This window comes from Nothobranchius furzeri, chromosome 4 (genome assembly GCF_043380555.1).
Source record: "Nothobranchius furzeri strain GRZ-AD chromosome 4, NfurGRZ-RIMD1, whole genome shotgun sequence".
NCBI lineage: Eukaryota > Metazoa > Chordata > Actinopteri > Cyprinodontiformes > Nothobranchiidae > Nothobranchius > Nothobranchius furzeri.
Genome location: NC_091744.1, coordinates 6,116,887 through 6,139,366, shown reverse-complemented (window position 1 = coordinate 6,139,366; position 22,480 = coordinate 6,116,887). Strand labels below are relative to the sequence as shown.

The following is a 22,480-nucleotide window of genomic DNA, read 5'->3' as shown; positions in this document are numbered from 1 at the left end:
CCAGGTGCAAGCCTGATCCAAAAGCAGGAAAATAGGTATCATCTGCAGGCATTGTCTTTATGCAGATCACACTCAATACAGCAGTTTTGAGCAAAACTGTGCATGCGTTTTCTTTTCATTATATCAATAAAATCCATAGATTTAAAGAAAGTACATGATTCCCCTTACTAGACTTAACCTGTGCAAGCAGTATATATCTGCCACATGACGTTCAATGAAAAGAAAAACTAAGTACTAAATAGCTGACTGTCAGTGTCTCCTGGTGAACTTGTGAACTGCCTCATCAAATGCACGCCGGTGTAGCCCACACAAACCTGAGGAGGATAAGCAGATGGATGAATTATCTGATGAATCTCTATTGTTTGATTGTAGATCCTTTAGGTGTGGGCTCTACAAAAATTTGATCCCATTTTCACTAAAATGAAAGGTGTTGAATTAATATAACAAAATACAATTTATAGTTTGTAATGGATGTTGTTTGAACCCTCTAATGAACCAAAGATATTTAAAAAATCAAATATTATTATAGCCTTTATTCAAAAAGTAGAAAATCTCAAGGGGTTTAGAATATATTTTTACAAGAAACTTGCCAAGAAGGCCGTATAAACGCAACAAATATAAAAAACTAAAACAAATATACAACTGATGCAAGTAATTAATTACACCATGTGCTTAAACTGGTCAGCAAGTACGTGAAACAAGCACACTGATCTAAATGGACCTAAATTTCTCCCAAATTACCCATTCCTTTGAAATCCTTTTTATTGTAATCCCAGGAAACAAAGGCAGCATATTTAAATGTTTTATTCAGAAATCACATCTGACTCTGGGGGTAAACTTTTATAAAATATCATGAGTGTAGGCTATATTGGTTTTGATTTTTTAATGCATTAAAACACTAGAAGGATCAAATCCAAGCGGCAGTTAAAAACCAGTAATGGCTTCCTCTCCCCACAGTGAAACAGCCAGCCTTTTCTATTTGCCAGGTGTGTTGATGTAAAGTAGATCACCAAAATTTCATAAAGGCACAAAAAGTGAAGTAGGAAACAAGATTTATTTCCAAAATGGAAACCTCCTTGAAGCTATAATGTAGCCTTTATGTCTAAGATTTAAATGAAAAGTTTCGATCAATAATAATACCTAATTATTTATGAGATGTGACCATGAATTTAGGTTAGGTTTGCATTTAACACCAACTTAAGTTGTGTTAACCATAACTGAGCAACATAAAAGGCAGATTGCAGAGGTTGGATGTTTTAATGAAGATGTAAATGAAGAGCAAAATGCTCAAAAGTTGAATTCAGCATTTTGATAAACTGTCGCAAATACCGTATTGGTCCAAATGTAGGACGACCCTTTCCAAGACTAATCTTCAGGAAAAAACTAAAAAATGACTTTTTAAATAAACTAATTTGAGAACAAATATACAGCAAAAATACTATTTTAATGCAAACTATCAGAACTTTGCTGACATGTGAAATCAAAAGTCAAATGAGGCTTTTATTTAGACACCCTCTGTCTTTCTGTACTCACTCACTCTGCTGCGGTCCTGGTGTACCATCAGATTGTTAAACCTACCGACTCCTCCCAGAACGTCATCCTCACTGCCATCCAATACATTCGTGCATGCAATGTTTAACGGCTTCTGCTTAAATGAGTTATGTGAATCTTAAAATTTGCAAAACTCTACCTTAGTATATTAACTGCCATTGACGACAAATGTCGTCATTTGTCTCTCTTACCCATGGTGTCCCACAAGGTTCTGTGCTGGGGCCCCTGCTCTTCCTCCTCTAGCTCTATCCTCTTCAGCACATCCTGAGCTCCTTCAAAGGAATCTCCTACCATCTTTATGCAGATGACACCCAACTGTACATCTCCTTTAAGCCCCATGAGATGTCTAAGCTGCAGCTGTTACACACCTGCTTAGACTCTATCAAAACCTGGATGGCTGGGAGCTTTCTTCAGCTGAATGAAGATGAGACTGAGATCCTCATCTGTGCCCCAAGCAAGCTGGTTCCCAAAGTCAGAGACTCTCTTGGTCAGCTTGCTTCCCACACCAAACCTTCTGTCAGGAATCTTGGCGTGACCTTTGACCCAGCTCTCACCCTGGATTCTCATGTCAGTTCTCTTGTTCGCTCTTCCTTCTTCCATCTCAGGAACGTTGCTAAGCTGAGTCCCATTCTGTCCCGCTCTGAACTTGAGACAGTTCTCCACACCTTCATCTCCTCACGCTTAGACTACTGTAACTCTTTTCACGTGTCTGAGCAGAACCTCCCTGAACCGTCTACAGGTGGTTCAGAACGCCTGTGCTCGGCTTCTGACCAAGTCCTCCAAATACACCCACATCACCCCGCTTCTCCTCCAGCTTCACTGGCTGCCAGTCAACTTCAGGGCTCATTTCAAGATCCTGGTTCTGGTCTATAGGGCCTTACATGGACAAGCACCATCTTACATTGGTGATCTTCTTAGTCCCTACACCCCCAGCAGGTCCCTGAGGTCCAGTGATCAAAGCCTACTGGTTGTGCAGCACCAGGCTAAAGACCAAAGGTGACAGATCATTTGCTGCTGTGGCCCCCAGACTCTGGAACTCTCTCCCCCTGAGCCTGAGATCAGTGGACTCAGTGGTCTCCTTTTAAAAGCAGCTGAAGACTCACTTGCTCAAGCTGGCTTTTGTATGACCTTCTTCACCACTCTCTCTTTATTCTGCTCTCCCCACCTATTCCATCTTCCTCAGGATCCACTGATTTCCCTCTTTCCTATTCACTCTCTCTCTTTCATAATTTTTTTTCTTTTAAATCCCAATTGCCTATTTTTGCTAATTTTAAATATATTTTTAAACATGTTCTAAATGCTTTTTTATATTTTTACATTTTTTTTTTGTTTTTGTGAAGCGCCTCGTGATTTTTATCTTGAGAGGCGCTATAGAAATTATATTTTCTTCTTCTTCATTTTAAATCCAACCGCTCGCTGCCATTGACGACTAAAGTAGTCATTTGCAATTTTTTACTGTGTGGGCATCGAAGCGAGCCCCCGCACCGTGAGAAAAAACATCCCAGCTCTAAAGCTGATCTTCATCTGCGTTCGTCACATGTCATGTGATCAGGAAGCAGAAAATCCATGTGTTAGGAGATCGTTTTGGGCCGCTGTTGTAAAACAAGTGAGGCACGAACCAGAAAAGCTTCTGCCGATCACAATTCGACAACGGATTATGAAAGAACAGATAATGCTCGAAACGCGTGGATTCTTCCTGATGTAAGAGGTGAGTCTGCTCTTTGTTTTGGTAGTTTTGGCGTTGACATCATCGTAGAGCGCAACGTTCTGTGACTCTTCAGATAAACAGTGAAAACGCTGGCAGTGAGAGGCTTTTCTAATCAGGAAACAGCTGGCCCCACTTTTGGTCCACTCTGCGCCACATCTCTTGTCTCCATTTTCTTTTCCTGTTGTGAACATACAGCCTGGCGCCCTCTGCTGTTACGGGCGTGTGATGGTTAGACCCCGATTATAAGACGCCCCCACATTTTAAAATTATTTTCAATGAAAAAAACCTTGTCTTCGGGTCAATACGGTATTATTTACAAAGGCATTAAAGAGAAGTTGCCCTAGTATGGAACCCTGAGGAACTCCTTAGAGGCTCTTTTCCACTAACATCTTGACGGTTCGGGTGGTTTTCTTTAAAACTGAGAAACGGCTCTAGTGGGTGGGGTTGTGGGCGGACCCCAACATTATAAATTTAGCTCAACGCGATCTGTACCAACACATCTTTTATCATTGTCCTCAAAGATAAATCTGACCTTTTTTCTTCCTCCCTAATTCTGTTTGCCCTCCAGGTGGTGAAGCTCAAGCAGATAGAGCACACTCTAAACGAGAAGAGGATTCTTCAGGCTGTCAGCTTTCCATTCCTCGTGCGCTTAGAGTATTCATTCAAGGTACGAAGGAGTTTTCAAGGTGTTTGTGTAAGTGGAAGTGTTGACATGTGATTAACCAATTAGTTTCCTTAATTTATTTATTTATTTCATCTGTCAGCTATCACTCTGACTTCTAAGTACTAATTAGTAGTTTCTGCATTTGTTCGACCGCAACGTCTTTTTGATGTACAGTAAATGTTGTCGTCTGCATCAGCTCTCGAAGGACCAAAAACTCTTCAGAATCGTTCTGACTAGGGATGAGTGTTTTAAGCACTGAGAAACTTTTTGTTCCTTGTTTTTGCAATATGACCGGTCACCCACCCATCTTGGCTCGCAACAGAAAAGGGTGTGTTAAAGCTGCTTTAGCAAATTTACAGAACAAGCTAGGTTTCGAATGCAAACAATCACTGAACCCTCACCCCTCCTCTCAGGTATTTTCCCTTAGATTCTTCTTGCGGAACTGGAAGCCCGCGATGCCAGAGGAAACGAGACTGTGCTAAACACTGTTCGCAGTTTTCTACGTCCAAACGTTTCATGTTGTCCAAGACTTCAAATGGTGTTTTTCTTTTTGTGACTCTGGTAGTTTTTCCTAAAGTTGAAGTGGTAGCACTTGGCTGTTTTTCCTCTGATGTTATTGAGTGGAGAACTTCTCACATGTGGAGGACACAGGGAGGACACAGGGAAGTGCGACGGATTGGCGAGACCAAAAACCAAAAGGTCCACTTTTTTTTTTCATTTAATTTTAAACTTCTCAATATATTTATATACTATGTTAATTAAGAGGCATGAAAAATATATTTTAAGTTAATTTGTTTTCCAAATTTGCCGTTGTAGCTATAATTTAGCGTCCAGGAGAGAGCAGAGCACATTTAAGCTAGTAGAAGCTAACTATTAGCATAAGCAACTCCACAACATGGTAGAACTTCTTCAGGCTTGTGTCGTTAGTGGAGATGAAACATCAATGTTGCAAAGCAAACAGTTAATCGTGTTTCTGTTAGCCAATAAGAGGCGAGATGTCTGAATATCAGGAAATAAGGCTCCAAATCCTGCTGTCTTATGCTCACCTTTCCTCTGGCTCACTTCTAGTTCCTGAAACAAGAGCGCCAGAACTTATTGTCCCACAGAAATTGACACAAGGCATTCATTTGTACTACAGACCAATGTATTGAACAAACAAGTGAACTTGGGCTTTAAGATGTTCTGATGTTGAGAGCTCCTTCAGATGGAACGGAACTTGCAGAACCCTTTTTTGCTAGTTTTGCTAGTCAGGCATATTCTCGTTCTTTTGTTTTTACCTGTCCAGAGGACCAATATGGAAGGAGGAGCTCCTGTAATGAGAGTAAAGGTATATATCTTACATGACCACATTTTTTAATCCTTTCAAAATAAAACTACAATGGCAAAAATATGGGATCAGTCATAGATTGCTTAAATAAAAATCAGAAATCTAAACGCAACCTAGAATTAAAAACCGAAACTAAATAAACACCACCATGTTGGTCAGATTTTCAACTCGACTTTGTACACCAAGCCAGAGACGTCATCTGCCAATGTTAGATTGTTTCTTCATGTAAATTTTCTCATCAAAATGTAGAGAAAGTGTCTTAGCTCAATTTACTCCTTTTCAATTTGCAGTTTGGTCACCAACCCCTCCCAAAATTGTCTGACGCTACATTCACTGAAACAAGGTTGAGAAGGTTTCTAAACTTCTACTGTGCCTCTACTTTGTCCCCCTGCAACTGGCACCTTGCAGGCGCTATTCTCAATTTGTTACCAGTAGTCACAGCCCAGTAAAACTCCAGCTTTAGATTTGCGTCTTTGCATGTGAAAACAAATTTCTCTTTAGAAAAGTGTAACTTCATGGGTTCTACTCATGATTTTCCATTATGACGTTTTGTTTAGTCACAAAATAACCTGCTACTATGTTTCTGTTGTAGCAGATGAGCTGTCTATTTTCTGATAAATTATCTTACAGTAGTTTTATTTTATAGGTTCATCTTGGCTCATTGAACTCGAGTTTCAGTAGCAAACAGCATAATGGAACTATTAATAACCCAGTTACATTACTGACTCGGATGCCATTTGCAACATTTTTGATTTGTGTGTTTGTTTGGAAGTTGTAAGTAAAGTAAGTTCGGTTCCTTGAGAGGTGAGGAGAATATGAATAAGATGTCTGCTTGTAAATCTCTGAGTCACACGAAGAAGCTATTTTCAGCTCAAACTTATAAGTCACATTGATTTCCTATGGCAGCACATTAGGGCCATTCTTGGGAAAATAAGAGGTAGAGATTAATGCTTCCTTTTATTTTTTCTTTTAAAATATTTGTTTTTGACTTGCAAGGAGTTGTTTTCCCCCAAGTTCTTCAGATTTTTTAACATTTTATGTTTACATTTTTAGACAAGTTTCACCTGAAAATTAAGACTTCACTGAAAACCCATTTTTTATTATTATTTCTCATTATAGTCAAACACTGAATTTTTCATGCAGGCTGAACATGAAAATAGTCCCCCCCCACCTATCTTCTGCATTAGCCTCTGATAGAAAATAGACGAATTTGACAAGCCTGATAGATCTATGTCACACTGTCCCTTAACATTCATGGGCTCACCCATCTGGACTCATGACGGGGAAGGCTGTTGATGTTTTAGCGTCCAGGAATCAGCAGAGAATGTCTTGGCTATAGAAGTTAATCATTAGCATTAGCAATTTCATCACACGGCAGAAGCTCCTCCAGGCTTGTCTTATTTGTGGAGATAAAATATCCATGTTGCAGAGCGAACAGAGTCAGTGGTAGAGTCTTGTTGCTGTTATCCAATCCAGGTCAAGACCTCCTGGCGTCTGAAGCTCGGCCATAATGGTGAGCCTAGTATACTTCTCCATCAGCCCCAGGAGGGAGACACGCATGCACAGACGCAGACAGTTTGCTCTCATACTTCTCCGTCTCCTGGGGAGTGTTGCACAGCAATTCCCCGCCAGGACAACAGAGGGCGTAGCGTTGTTCTGTGGTATCCTGTCATGTATCCGGTCCAAGATAGTGTGTTTTTAATTGTCTTTTTCTGTATTTAAGAGACTTTTTAACATGGGCAGATTTGTCCCTCATTCTCCTCCACCTCTTCCTGCGCTCGCCACCTCTAAACCCACGTTTCCCATCATTTCCATCCACGAATGAAACGCTTGCGCATCTTTTCACTCCTCCAGTCACGGGAGAATAAAACGTTCTTATTTCAGAGTTTTTCCGTGAGGTGTTTTTCTAGCTGCTCCATGTCTGCCATTAGATATCTTCGGCTCTCGTTATGTTTTTGAGGGCTCAATGGCGGCGCTGTAGACGACAGTGGCGTCCTGACCAATCACAAGCGTAAGTTCTCCGTCTCGACGGATGAATGTTTAGAAAATAGAGCTCGACTCCGTCTGTGCTTGTGGGGGCTGTCCAGCAGGCTCGCAAGGACGGATAATGACGTTGCGTGTGTCCGTCCCGACGCAGACGGAGAAGTATAAATTAGGCTTTAGGTCCTAGAAACGGTGCACCGGTAAGAACGACTTACAAGGCATCCATTCCTACTAGAGACCACTGCAAATGTACTGATTAAACAAGTGTTCTACTCCTTTAAGAAACATGATTCTGAATGTAGAAACGTCCACATTCAAAGCCTGTCAGTGCTGGAGCGAACATTAGGGCCTTGTAATGGTTAAGTTCACAAACTGTGAAAAATGTTAGATTTTTTTTATTTATACTTCTGAAATATGGTAATAAGTTTATTTACACAAAGCATTATGGGTATTTTAGGTTTCTATTCCAGTTTAGTTTAGTTGACTTTTAATTTCGAAATAATTAATTTCTCCTAATTTTTTGGACATTTTTCTTGATATTTCATGTATTTTTTTTTTTTTACATTTCCACTTTGTATCAAAACTATGAATAAATTATATCTATTTTTGTGGCTACAATACAGGTGCTGGCCAGTAAATTAGAATATCATCAAAAGGTTGAAAATATTTCAGTAATTCCATTCAAAACGTGAAACTTGTACATTATATTCATGCAATGCACACAGACCAATGTATTTCCAATGTTCATTACATTTAAATTTGATATTCATAAGTGACAACTAATGAAAACTCCAAATTTGGTATCTCAAAAAATTAGAATATTCTGAAAAGGCTGAATATAGAAGACACCTGCTGCCACTCTAATCAGCTGATTTACTCAAAACACCTGCAAAGGCCTTTAAAAGGTCCCTCAGTCTTGTTTTGAAGGCACCACAATCATGGGGAAGACTTCTGACTTAACAGCTGTCCAAAAGACAATCATTGACACCTTGCACAAGGAGGGCAAGACACAAAAGGTGATTGCTAAAGAAGCTGGCTGTTCGCAGAGCTCTGTGTCCAAGCACATTAACAGACAGGCGAAGGGACGGAAAAAATGTGGTAGAAAAAAGTGTACAAGCTCTAGGGATAACCGCACCCTGCAGAGAATTGTGACGACAAACCCATTCAAAAATGTGGGGGAGATCCACAAAGAGTGGACTGCAGCTGGAGTCAGCGCTTCAAGAACCACCACGAGGAGACTCATGAAAGACATGGGATTCAGGTGTCGCATTCCGTGTGTCAAGCCACTCTTGAACATGAAACAGCGCAAGAAGCGTCTCGCCTGGGCCAAGGACAAAAAGGACTGGACTGATGCTGAGTGGTCCAAAGTTATGTTTTCTGATGAAAGCAAGTTCTGCATTTCCTTTGGAAATCAAGGACCCAGAGTCTGGAGGAAGAGCGGAGAAGCACAGAATCCACGTTGCATGAGGTCCAGTGTAAAGTTTCCACCGTCAGTGATGGTGTGGGGTGCCATGTCATCTGCCGGTGTTGGCCCACTCTGTTTCCTGAGGTCCAGGGTCAATGCAGCCGTCTACCAGGAAGTTTTAGAGCACTTCATGCTTCCTGCTGCTGACCAACTTTATGGGGATGCAGACTTCACCTTTCAACAGGACTTGGCACCTGCACACAGTGCCAAAACCACCAGCACCTGGTTCAAGGACCATGGTATCCCTGTCCTTGATTGGCCAGCAAACTCGCCTGACCTTAACCCCATAGAAAATCTATGGGGTATTGTGAAGCGGAGGATGCAATACGCTAGACCCAACAATGCAGAGGAGCTGAAGACGACTATCAGAGCAACCTGGGCTCTCATAACACCTGAGCAGTGCCACAGACTGATCGAGTCCATGCCACGCCGCATTACTGCAGTTATTGAGGCAAAAGGAGCCCCGACTAAGTATTGAGTGCTATACATGCACATTCTTTTCATGTTCATTCTTTTCAGTTGGCCAACATTAGAGAAACAAACATTTTTTCATTGGCCTTTAGAATATTCTAATTTTCTGAGATACCAGATTTGATGTTTTCATTGGTTGTCACCTATAAATATCAAAATTAAACGTAATAAACATCGGAAATACATTGGTCTGTGTGCATTGCATGAATATAATGTACAAGTTTCACGTTTTGAATGGAATTACTGAAATATTTTCAACCTTTTGATGATATTCTAATTTACTGGCCAGCACCTGTATATTGTATTTACTGTGAAGGATAACAAAGAAAGAATGAGATTTTAGTCAAGAAGTCAAAGTAAAAATCATTGAAGTGTTCAGATTTGAGCAGAAATCTTTAAGATGTGCTTTATTACTGCGGAGGAGATAGAATCCTGTTCTGTTAGAGTGATGTTAGCATTTTATACAGTTGAAATGAGGACTGTATTATTGGACATTTATTTATTTACACCTCCAGCAAACACAGAGCAACATTATCATTCTTTCCGAGTCATGTTTGTAGCCGCCTGATTGAATCCAGTTATGTTCTGGGAATGTGGGAACTCCTGAGGGAAATTTTGGGCTTTGCGGGTGCTTAACGCTTCACGGTGCTCAGAAACTACTCGCTAACTTTGTTGGCTGTTTTGTGCTGAGCCAGTGCTCCGCGTCGCTGACTTTATTTAAACTATCTGTACTGCCTGCTTCTGCTTTAAATGTTGCTGTGTCAAAAGAAAAAGGCCGTAAATTAGACTCAATAGGTTAAAAGTGCCACAAAGATCAGGAAAACGAAGTAATAATTATTAGTACCGGTAGGTTTGTGAGTGTCATACATTAACAGCCAGTTCAATACAAACAAGTGACAAATCAAGCTAGACCCAGACTAGAGGACTAGAGACTGAAGAGGGGACGAGAGAGCAGATTGCCTCCATAGGGAGCCTAGGTCATGCCCATCTACTTCCGGACCATGGGTCCTCGGAAGAACGAAAAAGTGAATGCAAGTCAATGGGGCTAAAAATGCAATTTTATAATTCCGCTTGTTTTGTGCCATGGATTTCACATATGATGCCCGTGAATTTTAAAGGAGCATTTTGATACCAAGCACGTGCTTTCGAACAGGGGGAAATGCTATTTTAGGTTTTGTGTGAAAATAAGTCCGGGACTACAAATGGTCTTTACGAAAGTGATGTCATCGAACCAGACACGGAGAAAACTGAGGGAAAAAAGCTATAAATTCAGCAAACTTTAAATCCTTCAAACAGGAGAAAAGAGCCACCATAAATCTGTAGCCTGGCCTGCCAGACTCCTCCTCTGTTTAAATCTGCACAGAGAAAGAGTCTGGGAACTCTCCTATTCAAATAATCCCACCCCGTGAGAATTCTAACCGAGCCAATCAGCGCTGAGTGTCGTACATCACACACCACAACACCGAGGTTGTCATAAACATGATGACTGAAGTGGAGTTCGCTGCAGCTCTTTCCTTTGTTCTAAATTCAATTCAATTCAATTCAAGTTTATTTATATAGCGCCAAATCACGACAAGAGTCGTCTCAAGGCACTTCACATACTAAACATTCCAATTCACAGTTCATTCAGCCAATCAGAAATAATGTTTCCTATATAAGGAACCCAGCAAATTGCATCAAGTCACTGACTAGTGTCAGTGACTATACAGCAATCCTCATAACAAGCAAGCATGCAGCGACAGTGGAGAGGAAAACTCCCTTTTAACAGGAAGAAACCTCCAGAGAATCCTGGCTCAGTATAAACAGCCATCCTCCACGACTCACTGGGGATCGAGAAGACAGAGCAGGCACACACACACACACACACACACACACACACACACACACACACACACACACACACACACACACACACACACACACACACACACACACACACACACACACACACACACGTAATGTGTCTATAGTTATATTGTGATTTCTTAGTAAATATTGTATTTGGTGAAAGATAAACTTTATTGTATTTATCCTAGTGGATCTATAATTAAACGGATAAACTAGTATTAGCACATCAAAAGTCAATGAAAACAAAAAGTTATTATCAGGAGAGAGAGAATGTATTAGTGGTTAGCAGCAGTGTGCTAGTCGATGGCCCCCTCCATGAGGCCACCACAGCTCAGCAGAACGTCATCGCAGCTTCTTCTGGGGAGAAAAACACTCACAGAGAAAATAAAGTTAACAGCTGAAATTGCACAAAATAGTACAGTTAAAGAGCAGACTGTACAAGAAAGCAGTAGAGTGTGAAAAGTGGTCAGTGTGTCCTCCAGCAGTCTAAGCCTATAGCAGCATAACTACAGAGTTAACTCTGGATAACCTATCCTATTTAGATGGAGGCATGTTGGAGGCAGGGCAAGGGAGAGCCGTCTTTACCGACTGTACACTCCACCTCCCTGTAAATGATTTGAATATGTCTTTAAAACCACAAGTAGAAGCGATAAAAGTTTTTCTTCTAAACAAAGATGTTTGCGCTGCCGTCAGACTCCATTTTTACTACAGCTAAAAAAAACTACAGCGTCACACACAGCGAAGCTCAGTTTCTCATAAACAACGAAGACAGCGGCGGAATTTGCTGCAACTCTTTCCTCTGTTCTAAATGACTCGGATGTCTTTAAAACCACAAGTAGATGCGCTAAAAGCATTTCTTCTAAAAAAAAAAAAAAGGAAGATGTTTGCGCCGTTGCCAGACGCTATTTTTTTACTACAGCTAGAAATCTACCGCGTCGTGCAGTACAGTCGGGATTTCCGTCTTTTTTCTGATTGGTCATTTTTGAGCTGCCTAGTCCCGCCCCTCAAGTGCCTCTCTGCCTGTGAGTTACCAGAATCTTTCTCTGTGCAGAATTAAACAGAGGACGAGTCTGGCAGGCCAGGCTAACAAATCTGGCCATGTGGTAAGTAGCAATGACGCTAGGGCAGAGGAGATTCTGTGGTGACATCACATATGCGACATGCCAATGTCTGGTGTGTAGTCATGCTAATTACGAACCTTTACAAGCTGATAAATCTCAAAGAACGTGACTGACATGGTCGAAACATCCATCATTAGTTTTCTTTTAAATTGCAGTACAACATATGTGCGATCCAGGGTGTAAGGCATAGCGGATTAGTAAATACCTATCTTGCATTCATGTTTTCGTTCTTCCGGGGACCCATGAGCCGACCAGAAAGGCCGACCAGAAAGACTTAAGGTTGGTTTATGCTTGACGCGTCCGCGAGGTCCGCACGGCTCCGCGCGGAAAAGTAGCGTCATTTTGCATCATTTTAACAACCACGCCCCTCCACCGCGTCTCCGCACGGCCCAAGATTTCCGCAACGCGCACCTCGGAAAATTTCTAACCACGCGGACGGTCGGACGCGGAAAAACATGGCGGACCGGCACGGCAGAGGTTCGTAAATACAGACATTTGTATGATTCAGCTCTCAGAGATCACCGTGATCAACATGTTGTTAATAATTCTTGGAGAGAAATAGCTCGCACCGTCGGAAAAGACGAGGACGCTGTTAAAAATGCTGAAATACCATGTTGTAAACAGTGATTTCTACTTCTACTGTGGTGTAGTGTTGGATGCATGCTGTAGAGCTCCATGCTGCCCCCTACAGTTTGGGAGAATATTGGCTCACCGCAGAGACGAGCCGCACAAACCATAAACGCTGCGAGTTGTGAAGCGCGTTCCATCCGCGAGCCGCATCACCGCGCGGAAAGTGAATGCGTCAAGCATAAACCAAGCTTTAGGCTCCCTATACAAGTTGAAGCTAACGTTAGCATCAGCAACTCAACAACACAGCAGAACTCCTTCAGGCTTGTGTTAGATGTGAAGATAAAACATGAGCAATGCAAAGCAACAGAGTCAGTGGTAGTGCTGCATTGCTGTTAGCCAATCAGGAGCCAGATGTCTAATTATCGTAAAATAAGGCTCCTGCATTGCTTTATGTTCTGCTTCCTTTTCCTCTGGATAATTTCTAGTTCCTGACACAGGAGCACCAGAGCTTTTCCCCCACAGAGCTTGACTGAGGTGACATTCATTCATTCATACTAGAGACCACTACAAATGTGTTGATAAAACAAGTGAACTTGGTCTTTAAACATGTTTCAAAAGTTTTGTTCAATGTTTTAATAATCTGAGAGTTTTCGCAGGCATCTGAAACCCTTCCTGGTTTACTGTCTGTGAATCAGAAAACTCTTCATCCGTTGCACAAATTTTGCAAATTACTTGCAACCGTGCCTCATATCCTACTTTCCCGACACATATGAAGAGTTTATTTGCAAAAACAGACAAAAGTCGTTTTTGATCACCCAACATTGTTTTGACTGAAATCACCTTAAGTAAATGATGAAAGTGTGAATTTTGGGGGGGAAATGTATAAAAATGTCAGTTTTTACAAATGAATTCTTGCAAAAAGTTAGCAAAATTTTCTCACAGTGTCAGCCTGGTGAAATGCTGGCTTAGGCCAGCTGAATACCTGTAGACGAACAAAGAATTATTTATCCATAAGTAAGATGGCTGATTCCACTCTAGACTCTCAATGTGAAGGTATCCTGAAGTCATATCGGGCAAAGGATACCTAATAATTTAGATTCTTTTTTCCAAATTTAAATATAGAAATAGATGTTTTATTTAAAATGTCAACATTTCTGGTCATAATGTCTAAATAACCAAGTTGATAGAATTTTCTAACAAATTTCTATAGTTTTGACGAGAAACTCTTTGGTCTTGTTAGTCTTCTCTGCAGGTCCTGATGATTTTCTGATCTAAACCTTATCTCCTCTGTTGTTATTGCCAATCCTGTTAGGGGTGTGCGATCCGCCGTATGGAGCCCAGTTAGCTATGTGTGACACGTGAGCGTTTGTCAGTGGTTGTTTGTGCCTTCACAGACTAACCCAGATGATGAACATACTCCAATTATGTCCTTATTCAGGTTAAGCTGTTTAGATGTACCTAGTTTCTCAGGGATTGAATATCCTTGGCGCCTTAAATAAACCTATTAACCTTCCATGTGTGTTGCTCAGCACACAGATGGAGGAGTCCAGGATGAACACATCTACAACTCAAATGGATGTGACGGAGCTTCTGAGTTCCTGAAAATGACTTTAGAATTCAAACAGAGGCCAACCGTTGCTATAATCTTGGACAGATTAATATATTGTCTTGATTTTAACAGTTTTATTTTTTACTTGTTTTTTATGCCCTTTAATTATGTTTTTATCCTTTTATTGTTTTTTTTTATTATTGTTGATTATTTAGTGCTTTTTATGGTTGTGTTCAGCATCTTGGGCTTCTGCTAGTGTTAGGGTTGACCCTAACCCTAATGTTAATTTTAGCTTTAACATGACTCAATTCAAGAAGTTAAAGAAGCAAAAAGTAAAGAAAGAATTGGACAAAGCGAGAGACTCGCCCCCAGTTTTCAACGGGTGCAGGAGAGGCCCGTTACGGCAGCGACACAATTTTGTTGCAATCTCCGCGGTGCATCAGTCCCTACTGGGAGTGCATCAGACGTGGAGCAGCTGCACCATGGTCCGTGTAGCTGGACTTATGTGAGATCTTAAAATCACAGAATTACAAGATCATATTTATATCATATATCAACTATGGGTGAAGATGCCAGTGTTACATGTAATGTGATTCTCCACCACCAGGTTAACAGCATGCTCAAAAGCACACTGTTGCTCTTGTAAAAAGATGCAGGAAGCAAATGAGCACTTTGGCCACCAGCAATGGTGTAATGTTTACAAAGTTAAGCAATCGCAAATCTGCATTTTTCTTTTAATTTGAAATTTGTGTGATTTCCTGTTTAGCCCTAAGTTAACAGGCGAGCTAAACACTTTCTGGAAGCATGGCGCATTAAAAATTGGACCCAAGTGTTAGCCAAGTGACGTGAAAATACACTTCTGGGGTGTGTCCGACATGCACTGCCACACATTCAGTGTAAACCACACCATAGGCCAGGGGTAGACAACTCCCTTCCCCGAGGGCTGGTATCCAGCATGTTTTAGTTGTCTCCCTGCTTTAACACATCTGATTTGGATCAGTAGACGGTTAACAGCTTCTGCAGCGCTTGATGAGCTGCTGAACTGGTGAATCAACTGTGTTGGAGCAGGGAAATAACTAAAGCATGCTGGATACCGGTCCTTGGGAAAGGGAGTTGTCTATTCCTGCCATAGATTGTAACAGCTTCTCTTAGCCACGGAGACTGCGGCGCTGCCGTATTGGACAACTTACACACATCATTCATCAAATGCTCGTAGAAAATGTCCTATTTTCCATCCTACGAATGAAATTTAGAATGTTCACACGAATGATCAAAATCCTGATTTATGAAACAAGTGGTGGCCACTCGTGGTGGTGCATGTTTCTTCGCAATCAAGTGTTGGTAAAGCCCACATGTGTGTACCCAGGTGCTCGTGTCCGTTTGCCATCATTTAAATGCAGAAACGCCCTCGATTAGGCATATTTGGTCACACCACATCCTCAGCTCATGAGGGGATTCTCTGTGTTCCTCCCTAAAAAAATACTTTGTTGACAGCGAGAGTGAGGCATTGGCTGTCAAAGTAGAACAACAGTGTAAGAGAACCAAGCAGGTTGTAGAGCTTGTAAATGCAATTGGGACAGAGGAGAAGTCCCTGTCAGAAGTAAAGGATGTTTCAGCACAAAGTTGACTACGGTTTGTCATTTCCACTTTATATTGTGGTGTAAACTACTGTATGCATGTTCTGTCTGTAGTTAGTTTTGTTGTTTGGAAATGTGTGTGTGTGTGTGTGCGCGCGCGTACGTGTGTGTGCGCGCGTACGTGTGTGTGTGTGTGTGTTTGGGGAGCAGAGGAGGTTCTGGGGGTTCTTGTAGTTATCAAAAATAGAATATGGACTGGAATCAGATTTGTGTGGTGTGTCTGTCGCTCTGCAAAGGGTCCCAAATCACGGCATACCTCCAGAAGGCTCTCCTTTGGAGGCAGTTAGTGAGCTCACAGAGTACACGTTCCTTCCAGAGTGCACGCTCTGCCAAATCCTCTAATAAGATAAGATCAGACATGCTACAATGTCAGATTCCTGTTGGTCACAGGTGTCTTATAAGTTCTAACACCAGCTATGTGATAAGGCTGATTTTCCTCCAATTTACTGGGTAAAATAATTTGTGGATGAGGGACAAGTGTGGATGACTGAGATCTTCAGGATTGCGGTTCTCCAGTTCTACCTAGATGCTGTTCGTACGCATGGTCGGAGCTGTTCTTATATTCAGGAACATTTCTACGCACTAGTACAAAATGGTAAATACCACAAAATGTCTAAAATTGTTCCAATGCATGAAATACGCACAGATCTATTCATAAGTACGGTTGATAGATGAGAGCCCTGGTATAGCAATGAATGTACATTGTAGCAAAGATCCTAGCTTCTGATTTAAAATAACGTTTGCTATTAAATTTAATTATCTAAATTAAACATTAATCTTTGGATTAAAATTAGATCAAACAGGTTGATGTATGAACTTAGATCGATATATAAGTATCCGGGATATTTATATATATGATATAAGCTTCATAGGTTAATTTGATTGGTCATTTTCGGAACCTCCACTGAATAGCACAGAGGTGATTCCAGTGTGCAGAGTAAACTCTACAACATTCACATGGTGGATGATCACTTTTTGCCAAAATATTGGTTTTACTCATCGACATATATACGGTTTTACTCAACCATCTCTGTTGTGTTTAAAATGTTTTCTTGTTCCCTAAATATTTCACTAGTTCTTCAGTCAGGACTCGTACTCACAGGTAGAACCTCACATCCTGGTTGGTTGTACTGTAAGTATATTCTGAGGATGTGTCTGCTGATCTCTGGTAACCCAAGGATGCGGTATTCATGGGTCAGACATGGGTGCAGGTCTTTGAAGTCTTCCTTCTTTTAGATCTCTGCTGCACATCTGTGAAGTGATGGGTCAAAAGTCAGAATGATGGGTCAACGGTCCGGGCGCTACCCTCATGCACTTTAGACTTTTATGTTACTTTAATCATTATCAATCAAGTTGCCTCCAAAACTAGATTCCATCGCCTCCCCATTTATTATATATTTATAAATTTATATTAGCATAAAGCAAATTAGCAGACATAGCATAAACTACCTTTTGCTAATGGAAGATGGTAATGCTAACATATGGTCCTTCAACAATGTATTTACACAGTTCCGGTACATTGAAATAGACTTATGCTTTGATTCCATTGACGGAATGATCTGGATCAGAGCGGGTCGCAGTGGGTTGGTATGGACCCGTATGGGTTGGGTTGGACTCTAACTTGGTAGGCGGGGTTACACCTAAATGCGTACAGTTTCGTTTTACCAGTGCAGTGAGAAATGTTTGGATGTACTGCCATATTCTCTGAAACGCCTTTGGGGGTGGCTTATGGTGGAGAAATGAACATTCAATGCACGAGCAACAGATCTGGTTGACATTCCTGCTGTCAGCATGCCAATTGCACGCTCCCTCAATGCTTGTGGCATCTGTGGCATTTTGCTGTGAGACAAAACTGCACATTCCAGGGTGGCCTTTTATTGTGGGCAGTATAAGGTACACCTGTGCACTACTCATGATGTCGGATCAGCATCTTGATGTGGCACACCTGTGTGGTGGGATGGATTATCTCAGCAAAGCACAGGTGCTCACTATCACATATTTAGACTGATTTGTGAACAATGTTTGAGAGAAATGGTAATATTGTGTATCTGGAATGAATTTTAGATCTTTAAGTCCATCTCAATAAAAAAAATCGGAGCAGAAACAAAGGCATTGCGTTTATATTTTTGTTGAGTGTAGTTCTCAAGCTGACCAAGCCTTGCCTGTACTTGCTGGCATCTTCTCACATCTGTGTATAATTGAAATCCAAACACTCAGGTGTTTGTTTTGCTTGTCGCAAGCAGTAACTTTTTTTGTTCCTTAATCAATGGACTGTTGTGTGACGCAAGCCACTCCGCCCTAGCCATTCTGCTCAGTTGTCCATTGGATCTACGACTGACGGGGGTCTATGAATGGTGTGGTCCTGGTTGGTTGTATGGCCCATTTTTACAACAGAAACAGATAAAATGTCATCCCGTCCCAGAGCTCTCAGTGGAACCAAAGCTTCGTTGTTCAAATAATCCGGAAGGAAATAATTTAAAATGGTCTGGGCAGAAATGCTTGAATATCTTTTGTTCTTCCTCCTGACAAATTGTGCTTCATAGATAATGATTCTACAATCCTGCCTTTGCCTTTTTTTGTCCTTTGTGTTTCTCAGTTATATTTCTACAGAAGCTCAGATGGGACAAACCAAAAGTGCAGAACAGCTTACTAACCTCTATTTACTCTTCTCCAGGACAACACTAACCTCTACATGGTGATGGAATACGTACCAGGTGGAGAGATGTTCTCTCATCTACGAAGAATTGGCAGATTTAGGTTGGTGACTTTTTACACAGCAAAAAGTTTTGTAGACCGTTTCATACGTTCTAAAACATTGCTTTCCTGTGTGAACAGTGAACCACATGCCCGGTTCTACGCTGCTCAGATCGTTCTGACTTTTGAGTACCTGCATGCTTTGGATCTGATCTACAGAGACTTGAAACCTGAAAACCTGCTCATAGACCAGCAGGGCTACATACAGGTGAGTGCACCTGATCCAGTCGCACTTGCATGGCTTCATCTCTAACCGAGAGCGAAATGAAAATGTGTTTAAGAAGTGTTGCAGGTGTGTATTTAAAACGTTAAAAAGTTATACTGTAAGTGTATTCTGAGGATGTATCTGCTGATCTCTGGTAACCCAAGGATGCGGTATTCATGGGTCAGACATGGGTGCAGGTCTTTGAAGTCTTCCTTCTTTTAGATCTCTGCTGCACATCTGTGAAGTGATGGGTCTGCATTGTAATCTACATAATCTAGTGTGGTTAGACAAACAGATATCTATTGTTCCCACGACTAAGGAGTTCCTCGGTTTGTCACAATGTCACAGACTCAACTTTCACAGTTTGTTGGCTGGCTTGGCTTCAAGTGTAGGTGGTGCCGCCCTCTTGTGGTTAATAGTGAAATAACCACATGCATTGGTCTGTGCTGCTTTTTTTTTTTTCTTCTACTCTTATTTCCATCTCTTCTTTCTGTGTAAAAATAACTTTCTGCCTCCTCCTCTTAACCTGGATCTTACAGGTTACAGATTTTGGCTTTGCCAAACGTGTAAAGGGCCGGACCTGGACATTGTGTGGCACCCCAGAATATCTGGCCCCAGAGATCATTCTCAGCAAGGTGATCCATTGTGGATTTCACTTTCACGTGTTTACACCTCAGACCTGAACTGTTTAATAAAAGTACCGTCTTGACTAAAGAAGGCACTACAGATTTCTAATAATACAAAATGACTTTAAAGTTTATTTCATTTGCAATCAGACCTGAATGGTGTCATGTATCGTCTCAAAGCACACAAAGCTTAAACTTGCAGTGTTATGGGACTTGGAGCACATAAATGTTTCATAAAACAAGAATAATTCTAAAAAAATATATTTTCCTTAATTTAATCTGATGTATATTATATAACAATTGCATCTATTCATTTGAAAAGGGGTACAACAAAGCGGTGGACTGGTGGGCGCTGGGTGTCCTCGTCTATGAGATGGCAGCGGGGTATCCTCCTTTCTTTGCTGATCAGCCGATTCAGATCTATGAGAAGATTGTATCAGGAAAGGTGAGTTGGACTCCGATCATTGGTTGCCATTAATTATATTTAGTGTTTTGTGTGAGATTTCAGGTCAGGTCAATTTAACAGTTTTAAAACAATAAGAAATAAAGTATAATAGATGTTTTCTAGGGGCAGTGATAGCTCATCTGAGGGTTGTAGGATTGATCCCGGCTTCCGACCTTGGACAAGATACTTAACCCACCTTGTCTGCTGGTGGTGGTCGGAGGGACCGGTGACTCCAGTATACAGCAGCCTCACCTCTGTCTCTGTTCCCCAGGGCTGCTGTGGCTACAGCATAGCTCATCACCACCAGTGTGTGAATGGTGAATGACTGATTGTGTTGTAAAGCGCCTTGGGGCGGTTCTAGGCACTATATCAAATACAGGCCATTTACCATTTATTCTCTTGTTGCACTTTTGAGAAAAAGTGATTCCTTACTCATTCACAGATCTGAAGACAAAGCTGAAACTTTCTTCTGTTTTAGATTCTTCATTGTGCAAAGCGTTCTCACATGGAGGAATACAAAATTCCAGATGTTACAATAATGAAGTTGGTTTTAAAGTCATTAACCCATTCAGAGCAACGATGACACACACTTGAATATTTTATGACAGGTTTTATTTGTTTTTTTTTTTTTTAATAAAAATAAGAACATTAGGGGGATGTCAAAGAAAAAAAAAGCAAAAGAGGCTGATTTTTGGTTGTTAGAAGAGCCACCATGAAGATCTGGCGCAAATGTGTGTTTTGTACTAAAAAGACTGTATCCTAGTATAGAAATGAACCGATATATGTCTACCAGTTCTGACGATAGGCAAAGTCAAAAATCCGAAAAGTTTCCTGTCAGAAATGTGTTGATTTCTAACAAAAGCTTCTAGGTGTTTTTCAGCCTGAAACAAATCAAAGAGACAGCAGAAAGTTTTCCTGGCCATTACTGAAGCTGTGGTCCCATTGCTTTTCTTCATTGCTCCTGTTATTTTGTCTCTAGGTGCGTTTTCCGTCTCACTTCAGCTCAGACCTGAAGGACCTCCTGAGGAACCTTTTACAGGTGAAAGCTAACATCTTTAACATTCTGGTGTTGGGGTTCTTCAGGTTTTCCTCTCAACCAGAAACAGAAAACACAGATTTTTTTTGATCATCCTCAGGTGGATCTGACAAAACGGTACGGGAACCTCAAAAATGGGGTCAACGACATCAAAGGACATAAGTGGTTTGCAACAACTGACTGGATTGCGATCTACCAGAAAAAGGTGAGCTAAATCCTCTATAAACCGCATTTGTGACTTTGTGTTTGTGTTGCTTTGTGTGCCTGTTAGCAAAATATTCCATGTACAAATGGATTTTATCTAAACTCAAAAGATAATCATTGTTTATTTATTGAATCTTAGAATGTGTTCCGTTCAAGTTGGCCTCCATTAAAATGAGCCAACACAAAAATGGCTCAACCTCAATGAGACACATTTCATGTGTTTGTAGCTGAAAGTTGTTCCCAACACAAACTTTCAGCACTAACAGATTGTGCAAGATTATGCAATATTGTGGGAGATTGCATACAACGTCTTTAGCAGCGTTCCTTTAAGGCCATGTGTGGTTTATTTGGATCTTCGTAAACATCACCTAACTTTGGCTAAAAATTAAATTTAAGCTTATGCAAATTTCAGAATTTTTGATGAAAGAATTGAATTTCCACAACAGAATGACACTGAAAGTACCAGTGATATTTTTAGACAAATTCCTGCTGTTAATGCCATTTTCTACAAATTTCACCTTCCAATAGGAAAATAAATACATACTCTTTTTTTTTCCCTTAATTTTACTTAATAATACAAACAAAACTGTGTTTTTTTTCTCAAAAACAACAACAAATCTCATATAACGGAGCTTATGGAAGAGAAAAGAAATCTAACTAGGAGTTCTGAGTTTTTTCTCTGAATGCCAAAAATGGCACAAAGCATTAACACAATAGCATATAAACCTAGTCCATTTGCAATCTGGGAAAAATACAAATAATTGTATTTATATCCACAAAAACAGCCATATAATGACGTCATCCTTCAAAAGCAAAATAAATAAAAAAGGATAAAATTGTGTGTTAAAATGTTGAGTTAGAGGTTTAATTGCTGCAGTGTTTCTCTTACATAGGCGTAGCCGTGGCGGGCCGCCACGGCTGAAATCCCAGCGCCACGCCTCTAAGATCCCGTTTTATAGAATTAAAAATATAATTGTTTTTTTGCGCTGTTTACCGAAGAAGCAGTGAGAACTACTCTGTTGTTGCCTGTGATCACAGCCGGCAGGCAGGAAGGAGGAGGAGGCAGGGCAGGGTGGTTACAGCTAGGGATGAGCCGTATACTCGTCTGAAATGATACGGTACGGATAAAGCATTTTTGACGAATACGAGCATGAAACGAGTAATACTCGTAAATATCTGTAATCGTGCTGAAGGAAAATACTCATTGGGTAACTGACTGCCTTCACGCTCTGTGACTGGCCACTCATATAGAGCGCCCGTCCCTCTCTACACACAAAACTGCAGCTGGGAGCTCATTCCGTCCGGCCTAGAGCCCT

The 22,480-nt window shown here is 41.0% G+C and overlaps 1 protein-coding gene across 1 annotated transcript in view; it reads left to right on the top strand.

Annotated features, from left to right (window-relative positions):
* prkacab (protein kinase, cAMP-dependent, catalytic, alpha, genome duplicate b) overlaps nt 1-22,480 on the top strand; it is a 37,339-nt gene that overhangs the window by 6,976 nt on the left and 7,883 nt on the right. The window contains exons 4-10 of the mRNA XM_015974535.3: nt 3,828-3,926; nt 18,569-18,651; nt 18,730-18,856; nt 19,393-19,488; nt 19,802-19,924; nt 20,904-20,963; nt 21,061-21,165. Coding sequence (XP_015830021.1) covers nt 3,828-3,926; nt 18,569-18,651; nt 18,730-18,856; nt 19,393-19,488; nt 19,802-19,924; nt 20,904-20,963; nt 21,061-21,165 — 693 coding nt within the window. The remainder of the gene's footprint in view (nt 1-3,827; nt 3,927-18,568; nt 18,652-18,729; nt 18,857-19,392; nt 19,489-19,801; nt 19,925-20,903; nt 20,964-21,060; nt 21,166-22,480) is intronic.